A 12,972-nucleotide genomic window follows, 5' to 3' on the forward strand; every position below is an offset into this window, starting at 1 on the left:
TCGAAACGAAATGGAACCAAGTGTGTCAATGGATGTTTTATCTCCCTATTTATTGCCGAGCCTGGATATCTGTCCCTTGCTAACGGGTCTTTCTATTTATCTGTTGGGTATTTACTTTTACTGGCGGTTATATATTTATTTTTAGTTTAAGACGGACAAAGTTTGGGATCGCGAGTGTGATAATACATTACCGGAGTTATTCTTTGTAAGATTAACTAAATATTTGCGTACTTTTTTCAACGCGATTCTTCTTCAATTCGTCCGCCGAAGACCTTTCGGTCTAATAGGAATGCGCTTAATAGGCTCTAGTTTTGCGGAGGGTGTAACGCACTTCCTTCGCGGAAAGAGTCGCATACGATGGCCGGAGGCGATCGCCTTCCTAATTATATCGTAAGATGAAGGAAAGATAGAAAATCTGGGTCGTGGAAATTCTTTTTCTTCGCCTTCTTCATCCTCTTCTTCTTTTTCTTCTGGAGGTCCAGGGTGTACTGTCTTCGCTGTCAAGGGACGGCCTTCTCGCTTCTAATAAATCTTCTTTCTTCTGTTTGCCTGACCTCAGTGTTCGTCGGTCGTAAGAAAGATAACCCGTCCGTCGAATTGCTTTTTACACGCCGCTACTCCCAACAAAGTAGGCGGAATAGAACCCACCCGACTGATTCATTGTAGTCTCCAGCAAAGCCAGATTTATGCCGGTACTCTTGACACATTTAGTAAAAATCTGGAGCGACAATATTTTGACTTCTCTAAAGAAGCACGAAATTGAAATGAAATAAGAAGTGTATCACACTAAATATATATAGTTTAGTTTTACATTTTCTTCAGGTCTTTAGCAAAAATATATTTTATAATAAAATATCTGAAACATGTATTTTGACGTTAGTATCATTTTCACTTGGGTGTTTTTTTAAACGTTTAATTCGTTAAATTAAAATTTCTGTTAAAGGTCTGATATAATAAAATAAGTTATTTCTGAATACTTTAATTTTATATACCATTGAGATGTATTATTTATTGAACTTTATTTTTTATTTTTCTCAAATATTTATTATAATTAAACAAGGCTTCGTTAGAGAAATATATTATTTCATTAATAATTTTAATAACTTTTCTTTTTTACATTAATATAAAGAATTTTTTCAACTCCCTTTTTTTACATTCTTTAATATTTTCTTATTATTTTTAAAATTTATATATATATAGCCGTATTAAATAAACATGGTTTCTTACTTCTGAAGAGTTGTATTGTTACAGGGTTAAAGTAACTGAACGACTTCAATTATTTACTTAACAAAATAAATAAACATACGAGTACATGCATTAGGGAAAATGAACTTCTACATTTATTTTATTTACTATTCACTTATGAAACATGCAGTCATTCTCGGAGTATTGTAAATAACAAATAATAAAATTTACGTAAACAGCATAAATATATTTTTACGTAAATATATATTTTTTCCAATTATGAAAAAAAAGAGCTTTAATAAAAAAATGTTTTATTTTAAAATAACAATATTTTTTAACAATGTTATCCGATGTTATTATTGCTATTTTACAGCATTAAACAAAACAGATGTGTAACGCATTTACAAAGCCCATAATGTATAAGAAATTTATATATTAAAATTTACACATCCCTTGTAAGCTAGGTCTAAATAGCAGATTTTGATCAGACAAAAAGGATTTCCATCCATAATATAATAAAAAACGGATCTCCCACCAAATAGAAGCCTTTCACTTTTGAACTTTTTATCCTATTTTAGTAACTATTAATTCAGAAAATATTTTAAATTAAAGAAATATCTGTAGTGTGATCAATTATCCACTTTTTGTTAACGGTTCATACGCTGCGGGATGACTGTTGTGCTTATTATTATTTATCAATATCATAATGAATACAATGGAGTCGTGTTAATATTAACTAGAGTAGAATAAAGGATTGGAGGAAGGAAAATACGAAGAAAAAAGGACAATCCCGAATAAGGAGAATACTGACATCAAATAAAAGGTCGGGTAGAAAGGTAGATGATAGTCTGATGACGCGTGATGTCTCACACGTAGCCTAGTCGAACGAGTTGAAACTCGAGTAGAGTTATGTATTTTGATGCATCATTTACGTGCTCACTAACACGAACAATAAATTAAAGCATGCTGCGTGCGAGTGCACGTAAGCGTAATTCACTCGCAAGACAGACGACACGGTTCACACAGACAAAATACGCATACTTTGTTATTAGATGCAGTTCTTTTTCTCAGTTCACACCGTGATTATATTCAATTAAAACAATTCAGTAAATAAATAGTTTATTATATATCCTTCTTTAGGCCAAAATTCAAGTCACGACCTTCATTTCCGCCTAAATTCATAAATAACCCGGATATATCATTTAATTACAATACGTTATTCCTAATTAACATGAAAAATAATTCGTAAGAGCTAAATACATTTGTTTAAATACAGTATATAATATGAAATATGAATATATATTCTGAGAAATTAATAACGGATCAATCCGCTGTTTGGTACTTATCCAAATTTCTTGGAAATCTCAATTAAACCAGTTGCGATTAGCTAGTTACGTTGCACACTATTTTTTTTTCACAACTAATGCGACTGCAGTTGTCATAGTGGACAAAATTTAATGGACAAATACATACATATATTTTTTAACGAATAATTACCGAATTCTTACTTTACAGTTATATCATTTACATACGGAGAGGTAACATAAAATAATATATCTCAAAGGGTAAAAGCTAGACTGACCAATTCATTATTAATTTTTCTACTTTCCAACTGCCTAGAATGTTGAAATTTCTGCCTACGGTTAGTTAATTAAAACGGAGTTTAGCTTAATGACTTTTAAGGTGTTAAACACCTTATGTAGAAAATTTCTTATTTTTCTAAATTATTGTCTATGTAGATAGCTTAATTCTATGGATGGGGTGGAGGAAATGTAGTAAAGAAAGGAAGTTTATTGAACTTCTCCCCTGTTATTTCCTGTATTAACTCTTCTGATTATTGTGTACATCTTTATCCGTCTTTATTAGTTGATAGTGTAAATAATACTACAAAGCTGACTGACTGACTGGATGAGAGTGCAGCACTAATTCAGCTTACATTACTTGTAGAGGGAATTAATTAACAAAGAGGGGTAACACTGCTTTAATAATATGTGTAAGGTTAGGTTATTTTGCCTTAATATTATATGACATAATTACAAATATTGCTGCAATAAATAAAATTTATTTTTAATGTCTACAGATATATATGTAATATCGAGATGTTATTTTTTACTCTGCTGAAATGATAAATAATCAATAAAAAATTAATAAATACAGAATTAATTCAAAATCATAAAACAAACAAAATACTCATTTCTTAATAATAACAATATGCATTACAATGATTTTATTACTCTTATGTATGATAATAAATTTTCCTTATTCAAAAATAAAACAAATCAAACTGTATGTATTGTATAATTAATATGCAATATTTCTGAAACAAAAAATATATTGCTCGATAGACTAATAATTAAATAAGTAACTACTGAGTAGTAGTGAAAAATGTTATGGTTAAAAAATTCTGCAGCAGTCTATTGATCACAAGAAAGTATTGTCTCCAAACAGCTACTTTGCAAATCCGTTTTGTCACTTAGTACATCTAAGTAGGAAACTAACTAGCATTATTTTGTGAAAAGTTTTTAAAAAATCTGTAAAATAATCAACTACTAAAATTATTATGTTAAATGAGCAAATATCATGTCTAAACGATACGTATTACATACAATATATAAATTTATACTACTTTATCTTATTACTTCATTTCATATAGTTTAAACAAAAATATATTTATAAATATTCCCACATAATGCTTGATGGTACATTTTAAAAATATCTGTAAGTAAATACAATTAATGAAGAATGTGGCAGTAAGCTTGAGTAAATGAATAGTAAATTCTTAAACAAAATTAATTAATAATTAATACATTCATTTTAATATGTTTTTTAGGAAGCACTTAACACGAGAAAAATAATTAACGATAATGAGTGGTGTGGTAGAAACAATACCAGGCCTTGCTGGAGCAGCAGGAGCTGCTGTAAGTGCTGCATCTAGTGTCGCATGGTTTGTGCCATTACTTATAGCAGCGATTACATATTTTCATTATGAGTTACTGGATCCAGAATCGAGACCAATAGATGTCAGTACTGAATTACTTTATAGTAAATATGACTTCATTATAGTGGGAGCAGGATCAGCAGGTATTTATACCTTTTTTTAACATATAATATAACTAATAATAGTAGTAGTTAGTACTTCTTGTTTAGGTTAAATTTTGAAGGATCTTCGTTGTTCATGATGCGTTCAAAGTATGCGAGCGATTTAAATGTTTTGTTCACTTAGAATGAGTTTTTACTTGCTTTTGTTATTTGTAAAACATCCAACACTTGGTGATTCCAGAAGAAGTGTATGAAGAAGCTAGTCCAGACTTGTGAAAAGTTTTTCACAACTTTCACCTTAAATTAAAGTGTAATTATGTCATCACAGAGGCAAAAATTCATACTTTTATTTATACTATTCAAATAGGCTAATTTTAATGATTCTCACATTAGTAGAAACTTCCATCATATTTTATAATAGGTTAAACAGTTCTGTCCAGTATTAGGCAAATGATGTCACTACCTTGAACAGTTCCTTTTAATTAAACCCCAACAAGAACAAACTAATCTCGTTCTGTCAGCATTCAGATTTTAAATATAACATATGAGTATTTATAATAAAAAGAACTTATTGAACTGTACTCTAGCAATATCTCAAAACTACAAAACAACTGATCAGCAATGTTCAAGTGACAATAGCTTAAGCATACTGCTAATATAAAAATTCAATTCTGAATAAAAGTGAATATAGCTTTACTTTTACTATAGTACAGCTAGTTATCACTGATGCTAACCACTATCACATCTGTTTATACTTGGAAAAAGATTTATAATCACTGGTATATCAAAATTTGGAAAATGATGTCAATTTAACATTTTTCCATTAAAAAAGGTCTCTCAAAATCATTTCAAATTATTTCATTTCAATAAAAAAATGTAAAAATACTATTGTTCAATTGATAAAAGTAAAATTTCAATAATTATCTATTATTTTCCCACAAACTTCACGAATAATAAACGATTGCTTTGTTTTAATAGGTAATGTAATAGCAAATCGTCTAACAGAAATAGAAGACTGGAATGTTCTTCTTTTGGAAGCTGGTGGAGATGAAACAGAGATATCAGATGTACCTTTGTTGGCTGCATATCTTCAGCTTAGTCAACTTGATTGGAAGTATAAGACGGAACCACAAGGCACAGCATGTCTAGGTAGGTAATAATAACTTTCGCTTTTATTAATCCTATTCAGTCTTCTTTCTATTATATTAATTTTTAAAATGAATAGTATTTATATTCGGTAATCATTAAAGTTTTCTATTGTATATGCCAATGATAATATCTGTTTCATAATTAAAAGGTGCCCTTTTGTTTTTTTGTCTAGGGTCAATAATTATTCAAACACCTTGGCAAAAGAAAATTATTGACATATCAGAACTTACTATAATAGAGTAAAACTACTGGTTAACAACTTACATTAACATCAGAAGAATAAGAAAAATTGGACATAATAAAATTTAATATACCATTAGACATATACTTTACTTATTTATCTGATGGTAAAATTTGTTAAAAACAGATTACAATTGAAAATTAGTTCATGTTTAGGGAGTAAAACAAGCAAATAGCAACAATTATGACTGTAAATTTTGAAGTTTCTTTTGAATAATTATGTGCACACCAATGTAGATTTTTTTTTGATTTTTCAAACATAATAGTTCTCTAAATGGAAATGGCACTACTTTATCGTAAATGATATGCAGGAACTGACCTACTAAACACAGTTTTGATCGGTAACATTTAATCCTTATTTCACATCCTTCTCATACAGGAGATAAGACAATTTGAGACCTAGCCGAAGCAATTATATTTTAAGGCTAATGACTCAATACTGTCTCCCAGCCACCTTTCCATTGTTGGTTGTAGTTAATAACATATACTTCCCTCACAATCCAAAGATGTAAAAAGCTACAGATAAATTACTACACAAACACAGATGGATGCAGCAACTTACAGGACCCAAATCAACAAAACTGATACCTGGAGACTTCCATAATATTGTACAGATCAATAAGTTAATTTTTAGGTTAATCTACCTGAAATATTCCTGACATTAATGAACCATTTGGTCAAGATGCAGTTCTAGGTCCAGATAATACTCTAAACATTGATCTTCTGACGGTCAGTCAACCATTCAACCCACCATTCCTCTCTTATTATTCTAAATCTCTTCTTCCCCGGGCAGGTACGGAAGGATTTCATCAGTCACCTCAATAAATCCACCGCAGACATACTGGCACTAACTGATAGCTGGTGGGTAACTGGGTAACTGCTTAGAAAGTAGTTGCCCCACCAGCTAAAAAAAAAAAAAAACAAATCTTCCCGCGGGTTAGTCTGGGATCTCTGTTTTCTATCCATGGGTTATACAAAAAAACCATACTAACTGAACTAGACTGAAGTGCTTATAAAGTAAAACTGGCTTTCCTATTCCTTCTACAACCTAATCTAATCTTAGAAGACACAGTTTGCTATTCTGCCTTACAATGAATAAAATTAGCTATTAGTTGATAGTTATTTATCTCTTTCACCTTCTATCATTAAAGTTAACCTTTCGAACTTCTTTTTCACTACCATCCCCACCATAATCCTAGTACAATTCTGAATACATTTTATGAATATATGGGACAAGTCTTAATATCAATGTTTGCATGATTATTATAACAATAGTAATCCTATACAATTTTTTTAAGCTTTGTTTGTACTTTCAATATAAAGATTTGTTATCATACCAAACTTAATGTTCATTATTACTTTTGCCAAGCAAAATTTCACATTCAGATGAGAGTTTACATCTCTACTGCTATCATATCCTGCATTAAAAAAATAATTAAAAATTTTTCAGTCTATTAACACAAGATTTTAGAAATTAATGCAAAAATCAAAAACTATAATAATGAAAACATGATATTGAAGAAATCATCCATCTCAGTAGAGCACTTCAAATAATAATAATTGTAAGGTATACATAAATGATTTACATTTTAAGTTTTTAATTAAATTAGACCTGAATAAGATGATAGATTGTATCTCTTACAACCTGCTAGTTTTACAACACCTGTCATGGTCTCATCAATTTACAACCTGACTTAAAAGGTGTTGAGTACCGATATAATTCTGTCAGCAGACAGGTTCAACAATTAGTTCCAAATAGATTTTTGAAGTGAAAAATTGCTGGAGCAAGTTTCTGTACATTCAGTCAGCTACTGACCACAATGTTGATGCCAGATGAATAAATATCTAAAAAATAATGAATCCACTCATAAAAAGAATAAATATCAACATTTTTTGGCACAGATTTCCGTACATAATGGCAGTGAGGAACCAACTACCTCATTCTATTGAAATAATTAATTCTCAGATCCTTCAAGCGAATGGTTGGAGATTACATTTTATTAACCATGGATTGGTAATTCTATCCATTTTTAATGTGATTTCTATAATCTAACAGTCAGAAAAGGAATGAACCAACGTACTGTGATGTTTATTATGAATTCAATAGATGTTATTTTGCAACATTAAAAAAATCACAAAAACAAAATATGTACAGTAGAATATTAAATAATCTATATCATAAATAAACAGATACAGAAAAATGGAAACTGAAGTAAAAAGCTATGATTATAGAGGAAAAAGAATTTGAATTAATTTTTTTTTCTTTAATATTTTATTGTTTGACTGGTTTATAATATCAGATCATTTTGTTTCACTAATAACCCTTATCTTCAATTTCACACTGTTTGTTACATTTATATGTTTCCCAACCTACCTTAAATACTCTATCCTTCAGTGAAATGAAGGCATCTGAAACTTAAGTGGTGATAACATAATTTTAATAGAATTGTTTTTAAATTTTATCTTGGCACTCGATTTTTTTTTTACAATTTAAAAAAAATATATACTGCTACTAAATCTAAAATTTCTCTACTGATAGTAGGCGGTATATGCAGAATGAATAAAAAAAGTCATCCTACATTTTGGTAATGTGTTCCTAACATCAACACAAAATTTCCTACAAACATAAGCTTGGAAATGTCTTTTTATCTGTTTGTCTGCCATTTTGTGTTTTTGAATAGAAATTTATATCATCACAACAGATTCAGATAAACAAAATCTGGCAAATTTTTAAAATTAATATTCTGTGCAAAATAAATAAATATGGAAGTATTTTGTTCATACATTTCAAAATAGCAGTCTTTTGTAATTTTTCATCCATGACAGCTCAAGAATTACTAATGGTAGGAAGTAATTATTTATATTTAAGATTTGAAGGACCTCAATGTGAACAAAATGATACGTTATTTTTTCAGACTCCAAACAGCAGTGTTATAATGAAAAATGTTAGTGTGAGTTTATGCTCAAATTACAAAATAATTTCATACCAATTTTTTTCCCCTACTTGATAATACATGTGTGTGATATTATACTTACCATACACAGCCAAAATTTTAGGTGACACGACGTATAATATACAATTTCACAATAAAAAGTACATTAATTTATTCCCACCATCCTTACCACACCTTCTTATGGCTGTGATCTGAGATACTAGTGCCAGTAGTCAAAGTTGCTGTCTCCAAATAAAATAATGTTCATTATAGAGGTAATTACTATAATGGACAGGGTCTAGATGTTGTTTATAGGGCTGAATATCGCCTAAATTTCAGAGGGCCTGCTTTACTGATATCTAATAGTATATCAGACTCAATGAAAGCAATAGGAAACTGACTTCATATCTCAATTTTTTTTAGAAAGTGGTAGAAGATGGTTCTTATTCTTGGGAATGACTGTGTCATTATCATGAATTATCAGTGTCTTGTTTCATATCTGCAAATATTAGGGATGGTATCTGACACACGTAAATTTTGAAATTGTAAAAGAAGTTCTGAAATTGACTGCTCCCTTATTTTCAATAATACTTATCATGAAAGCAAAAATTATAACTACATAACTCTTGTCTATTAGGTACTAGGTTTAATTGATGCAGTTGTTAGCCACCTGATGTGAGATACAAGTCATCCTTAATAACAACAAACTTCCATTCCATAAGTACATTTTATTCCTCATAAAGTGGTTCCTTATGGCCTTCTTGAATGAGCAAAGTACGATAGTGTTACGCATCATCACACCAAGCTCATTGAAATTCAAATGACATTCAATCTGGTATCATTACATTCAAAGAAAGTAACTGTAACTGATTTTCTTGTACTTCAAGTGCTTTTCATGTATAACAACTATAGAAAAACTAGGAAACAGGCAATGTGCTCTTTGCAGTAATAAAATAATGCATTAAACTGTTCACTATCATTACCAATGGAAGGCAGATAGTTTTTAATTTATTTTTTTAATTTTAATTTGTTTAATTTTAATTATGTAATGAATAATAATAATAATATACAAAATTCATAATCTGCTCTTATTGCATACCAAAGAACTTCTAATAACATGTAAGAGTGTTTCTAATGAACAATTTTAACTCAATAATTTTTTTTTTTAGGAATGAAAAACCAACGTTGTAACTGGCCAAGAGGAAAAGTGATAGGAGGTTCCAGTGTATTAAATTACATGCTTTATGTACGAGGAAATAAAAAAGATTATGACATCTGGGAATCACTCGGTAATCCTGGATGGGGTTATGAAGAAGTATTATATTATTTCAAAAAGTCAGAAGATAACAGAAATCCTTACTTAGCACGTACACCGTATCACTCAACTGGAGGATATTTAACTGTTCAAGAAGCACCTTGGCACACACCATTAGCAACAGCATTTATGGCAGCAGGAAAAGAAATGGGTTACGATGCCGTGGATATTAATGGAGCTCAACAAACTGGCTTCATGATTCCTCAAGGTACAGTAAGACGGGGAGCAAGATGCAGTACCGGTAAGGGATTTCTCAGACCAGTAAGGTTACGAAAAAATTTACATGTAGCAATGAATGCTCATGTTACCAGAGTACTTATAGAACCTAACACTAAACGTGCATATGGGGTTGAATTCTTGCGTGATGATGAAAAACATGTAATAAAGGCTGATAAAGAAGTCATACTATCTTCTGGCTCAATTGGTTCTGCGCAATTGCTAATGTTGTCTGGAATAGGTCCACAAGAACATCTAAAAGAGCATAAGATCCCTTTAATTCAAAATCTTAATGTAGGCCAAAATATGCAGGATCACATTGGTTTAGGAGGCTTAACATTTATAGTTAATCAAGAAGTTTCCTTAGTGCAAAGGAAATATGAAAACGTTCCATCAGTACTTAGATATGCTGCTTTTGGTACCGGACCGCTGACAGTATTAGGGGGAGTAGAGGGTTTAGCATTTCTAAATACAAAATATGCAAATAAATCAGATGATTTTCCTGATATAGAATTTCATTTCTGTTCAGGATCAACAAATTCAGATGGTGGTAGTCAGATAAGAAAAGCTCATGGACTAACTGATCTATTTTATGACACTGTTTATAAACCGATCGACAACCATGACACTTGGTCCGCTATACCCGTCCTCCTTAGGCCTCGAAGTAAAGGACAAATTAAATTACGAAGTAAAAATCCTTTTGATTATCCACTCATTTATCCAAATTATTTTTTTGATCATTTTGACATGCTAACATTGATAGAAGGTGCAAAACTTGTAATTGCAATGAGCAGAACTAAAGCTTTTCAACAGTTTGGGAGTAAATTACATAATATTCCATACGTCGGATGTGAAACCATATTTGCACAATACGGATACACTGATCCATATTGGGAATGCATAGCAAGACAATATACTGTGACAATTTACCATCCTGTTGGAACATGCAAAATGGGTCCATACTGGGATCCTGAGGCAGTTGTTGATCCAGAACTTAAGGTATATGGAATAAAAGGTCTCAGAGTAATAGACGCTTCAATAATGCCTACTTTAGTGAGTGGTAACACTAATGCTCCTGTTATAATGATTGCAGAAAAAGGAGCTGATATGATAAAAGAATACTGGACTAAAAAACACGTTACAATTATGCCACCAAGCTAATGAAGGCATAATATTATAGATAAAAAATTTGTTTCATAGTTGCCACAATATCGATGCATCTATCTAAAGTCGTTGTCAGCTAATGCCAAAGAATATTTTAATTTAGGTAAATATAATTTATCAATAAAATGAATATTAAAATTGGATTACAATATTAAAAATAAGATGGTTAAATAAATTAATGTTTTAATAATAGCCTAACTTAGAATAAATTACATGTCACTGTAATAGATTCAGCTTTAAATATCCAAATAAAAATTCTATATAAACATTTTAGTACCTACAATCTACAAAATGATATTTAAAAAAATTAAATTTCTTTACTAAGGAATTGTAACAAAAGTTTGCAGTAATTTTAATTTGGAGGAATTAATTTACTAATGGTCAGTAATAGACACTTTAATTTAACTATATTTTTTATTTTTAAATTTATACATTACAAAAACTGAAAGAAAACAGTCATGATTAGTATAACAACAGACCTTTCATAATTTCTATGACTTTATTAACAGAAAATGATCTGATAATAATATAAAACACTATACCGATTAAAGAGATGAGGTCAAAAAGGAAAAAAAAACTAAATTTAAATATTTTATTATTATTGATAGTTTTGATCTAAAAATAAATCAATACATCCTCCACTCATCTGTAGATGACATATTAACATAGAAATTGTAATTTTTCATTTCTTTTTGATATACAATAAATATGTGATACACAATTTGCTGTCTCTGTATTATTATTAATCATGCAGCAAGCTTTATCTTATTATTTTCATTTTCATTTCTGAAAAGTGGAACCAATAAGTTGTGACATGAAGCAATACAGACCAGCCCAATCATCACATAGTGCCATTAATTTAATTGTTAATATTAATGTTAATTACGCAGATTTCTCTTTGTATAACTTCTATGTTGCAGATGTGCACTCTATCTTATGATAGGTGTCACATTATTTATTAAAAAAAGTCTGAAATAATTATTATTGTAGAGTGATAATTTTTTCATTGTTGATAATTTAAGAAACTTTTCATTAATAAATAATTTTGAGAATAGCATCCTAAAGTGCCCAACAACAATAAAAATAATACAGGTATAATAACTTCACAAATTTTATGTTGCTGCCACTTACTTGAATACATTATATTTAATTAAAATAATGAGGGCTTTCAAACAATTAGGTTCTTTGTCAGAGTATGGCATGAAAATAATTTATACATATAACACTGTACAAGATAAAATAGTGGACTCACTATTAAATGTAGATGCAGCTGTACTTTAATCTTGTAATTAAAGTCTTTTTATTACAGAGAGCAGCAACACACAAAAATCTCCTCCTACTTATAAACAAATCTTTTTAATAAGTTAAAAATGTTAAACAAGGTTACATAACCAAAAATGATTAAAACAAACCTGAAACAATTATTTAAACTTAATTTTAAATATCTATAATGTTTTGCTCACCTACAAATGACTGACAGATATTAAACATAAAAATCATAATACAAAATTTTGAATAATATTTAAGGGATATTGAATGAGTAGGATTCAGCTGTTCTAAGTAGATGGTACTCATCTATCTGTCTCTTTTCTAAACATCACACTGTTTTAAAATTATTTTAATTTATGGTTACATATGTTGCAGGAATTTTAATTATTGGTAAACTAACTATTTACACATATTACGGTGGATTCTTTTTGTGACTTTCTTAAAATTAAATATCAAATCATA

At 29.8% G+C, this 12,972-nt stretch overlaps 2 protein-coding genes across 2 annotated transcripts in view; one reads left to right on the forward strand and one right to left on the reverse strand.

Annotated features, from left to right (window-relative positions):
* The window catches only part of Flo2 (flotillin-2), a 390,302-nt gene that overhangs the window by 92,169 nt on the left and 285,161 nt on the right, over positions 1-12,972 (reverse strand). The gene's annotated exons all lie outside the window — the stretch shown is intronic.
* LOC142322660 (glucose dehydrogenase [FAD, quinone]) lies at positions 4,050-11,238 on the forward strand. The gene is made up of 3 exons (XM_075361737.1): positions 4,050-4,266; positions 5,203-5,373; positions 9,716-11,238. Exons 1-3 carry the CDS (start codon positions 4,050-4,052, stop codon positions 11,236-11,238), a joined length of 1,911 nt encoding a protein of 636 aa, XP_075217852.1.

The sequence above is a fragment of the Lycorma delicatula genome, chromosome 4 (assembly GCF_047948215.1).
Source record: "Lycorma delicatula isolate Av1 chromosome 4, ASM4794821v1, whole genome shotgun sequence".
NCBI lineage: Eukaryota > Metazoa > Arthropoda > Insecta > Hemiptera > Fulgoridae > Lycorma > Lycorma delicatula.

Excerpts from the sequence above, each read along its gene's own strand:
- LOC142322660 (XM_075361737.1), top strand. The coding sequence starts at position 4,050 with ATGAGTGGTGTGGTAGAAACAATACCAGGCCTTGCTGGAGCAGCAGGA. Across the intron at positions 4,267-5,202 it reads AGTGGGAGCAGGATCAGCAG|GTAATGTAATAGCAAATCGT; the intron begins GTATTTATACCT and ends TTGTTTTAATAG. Across the intron at positions 5,374-9,715 it reads ACAAGGCACAGCATGTCTAG|GAATGAAAAACCAACGTTGT; the intron begins GTAGGTAATAAT and ends TTTTTTTTTTAG.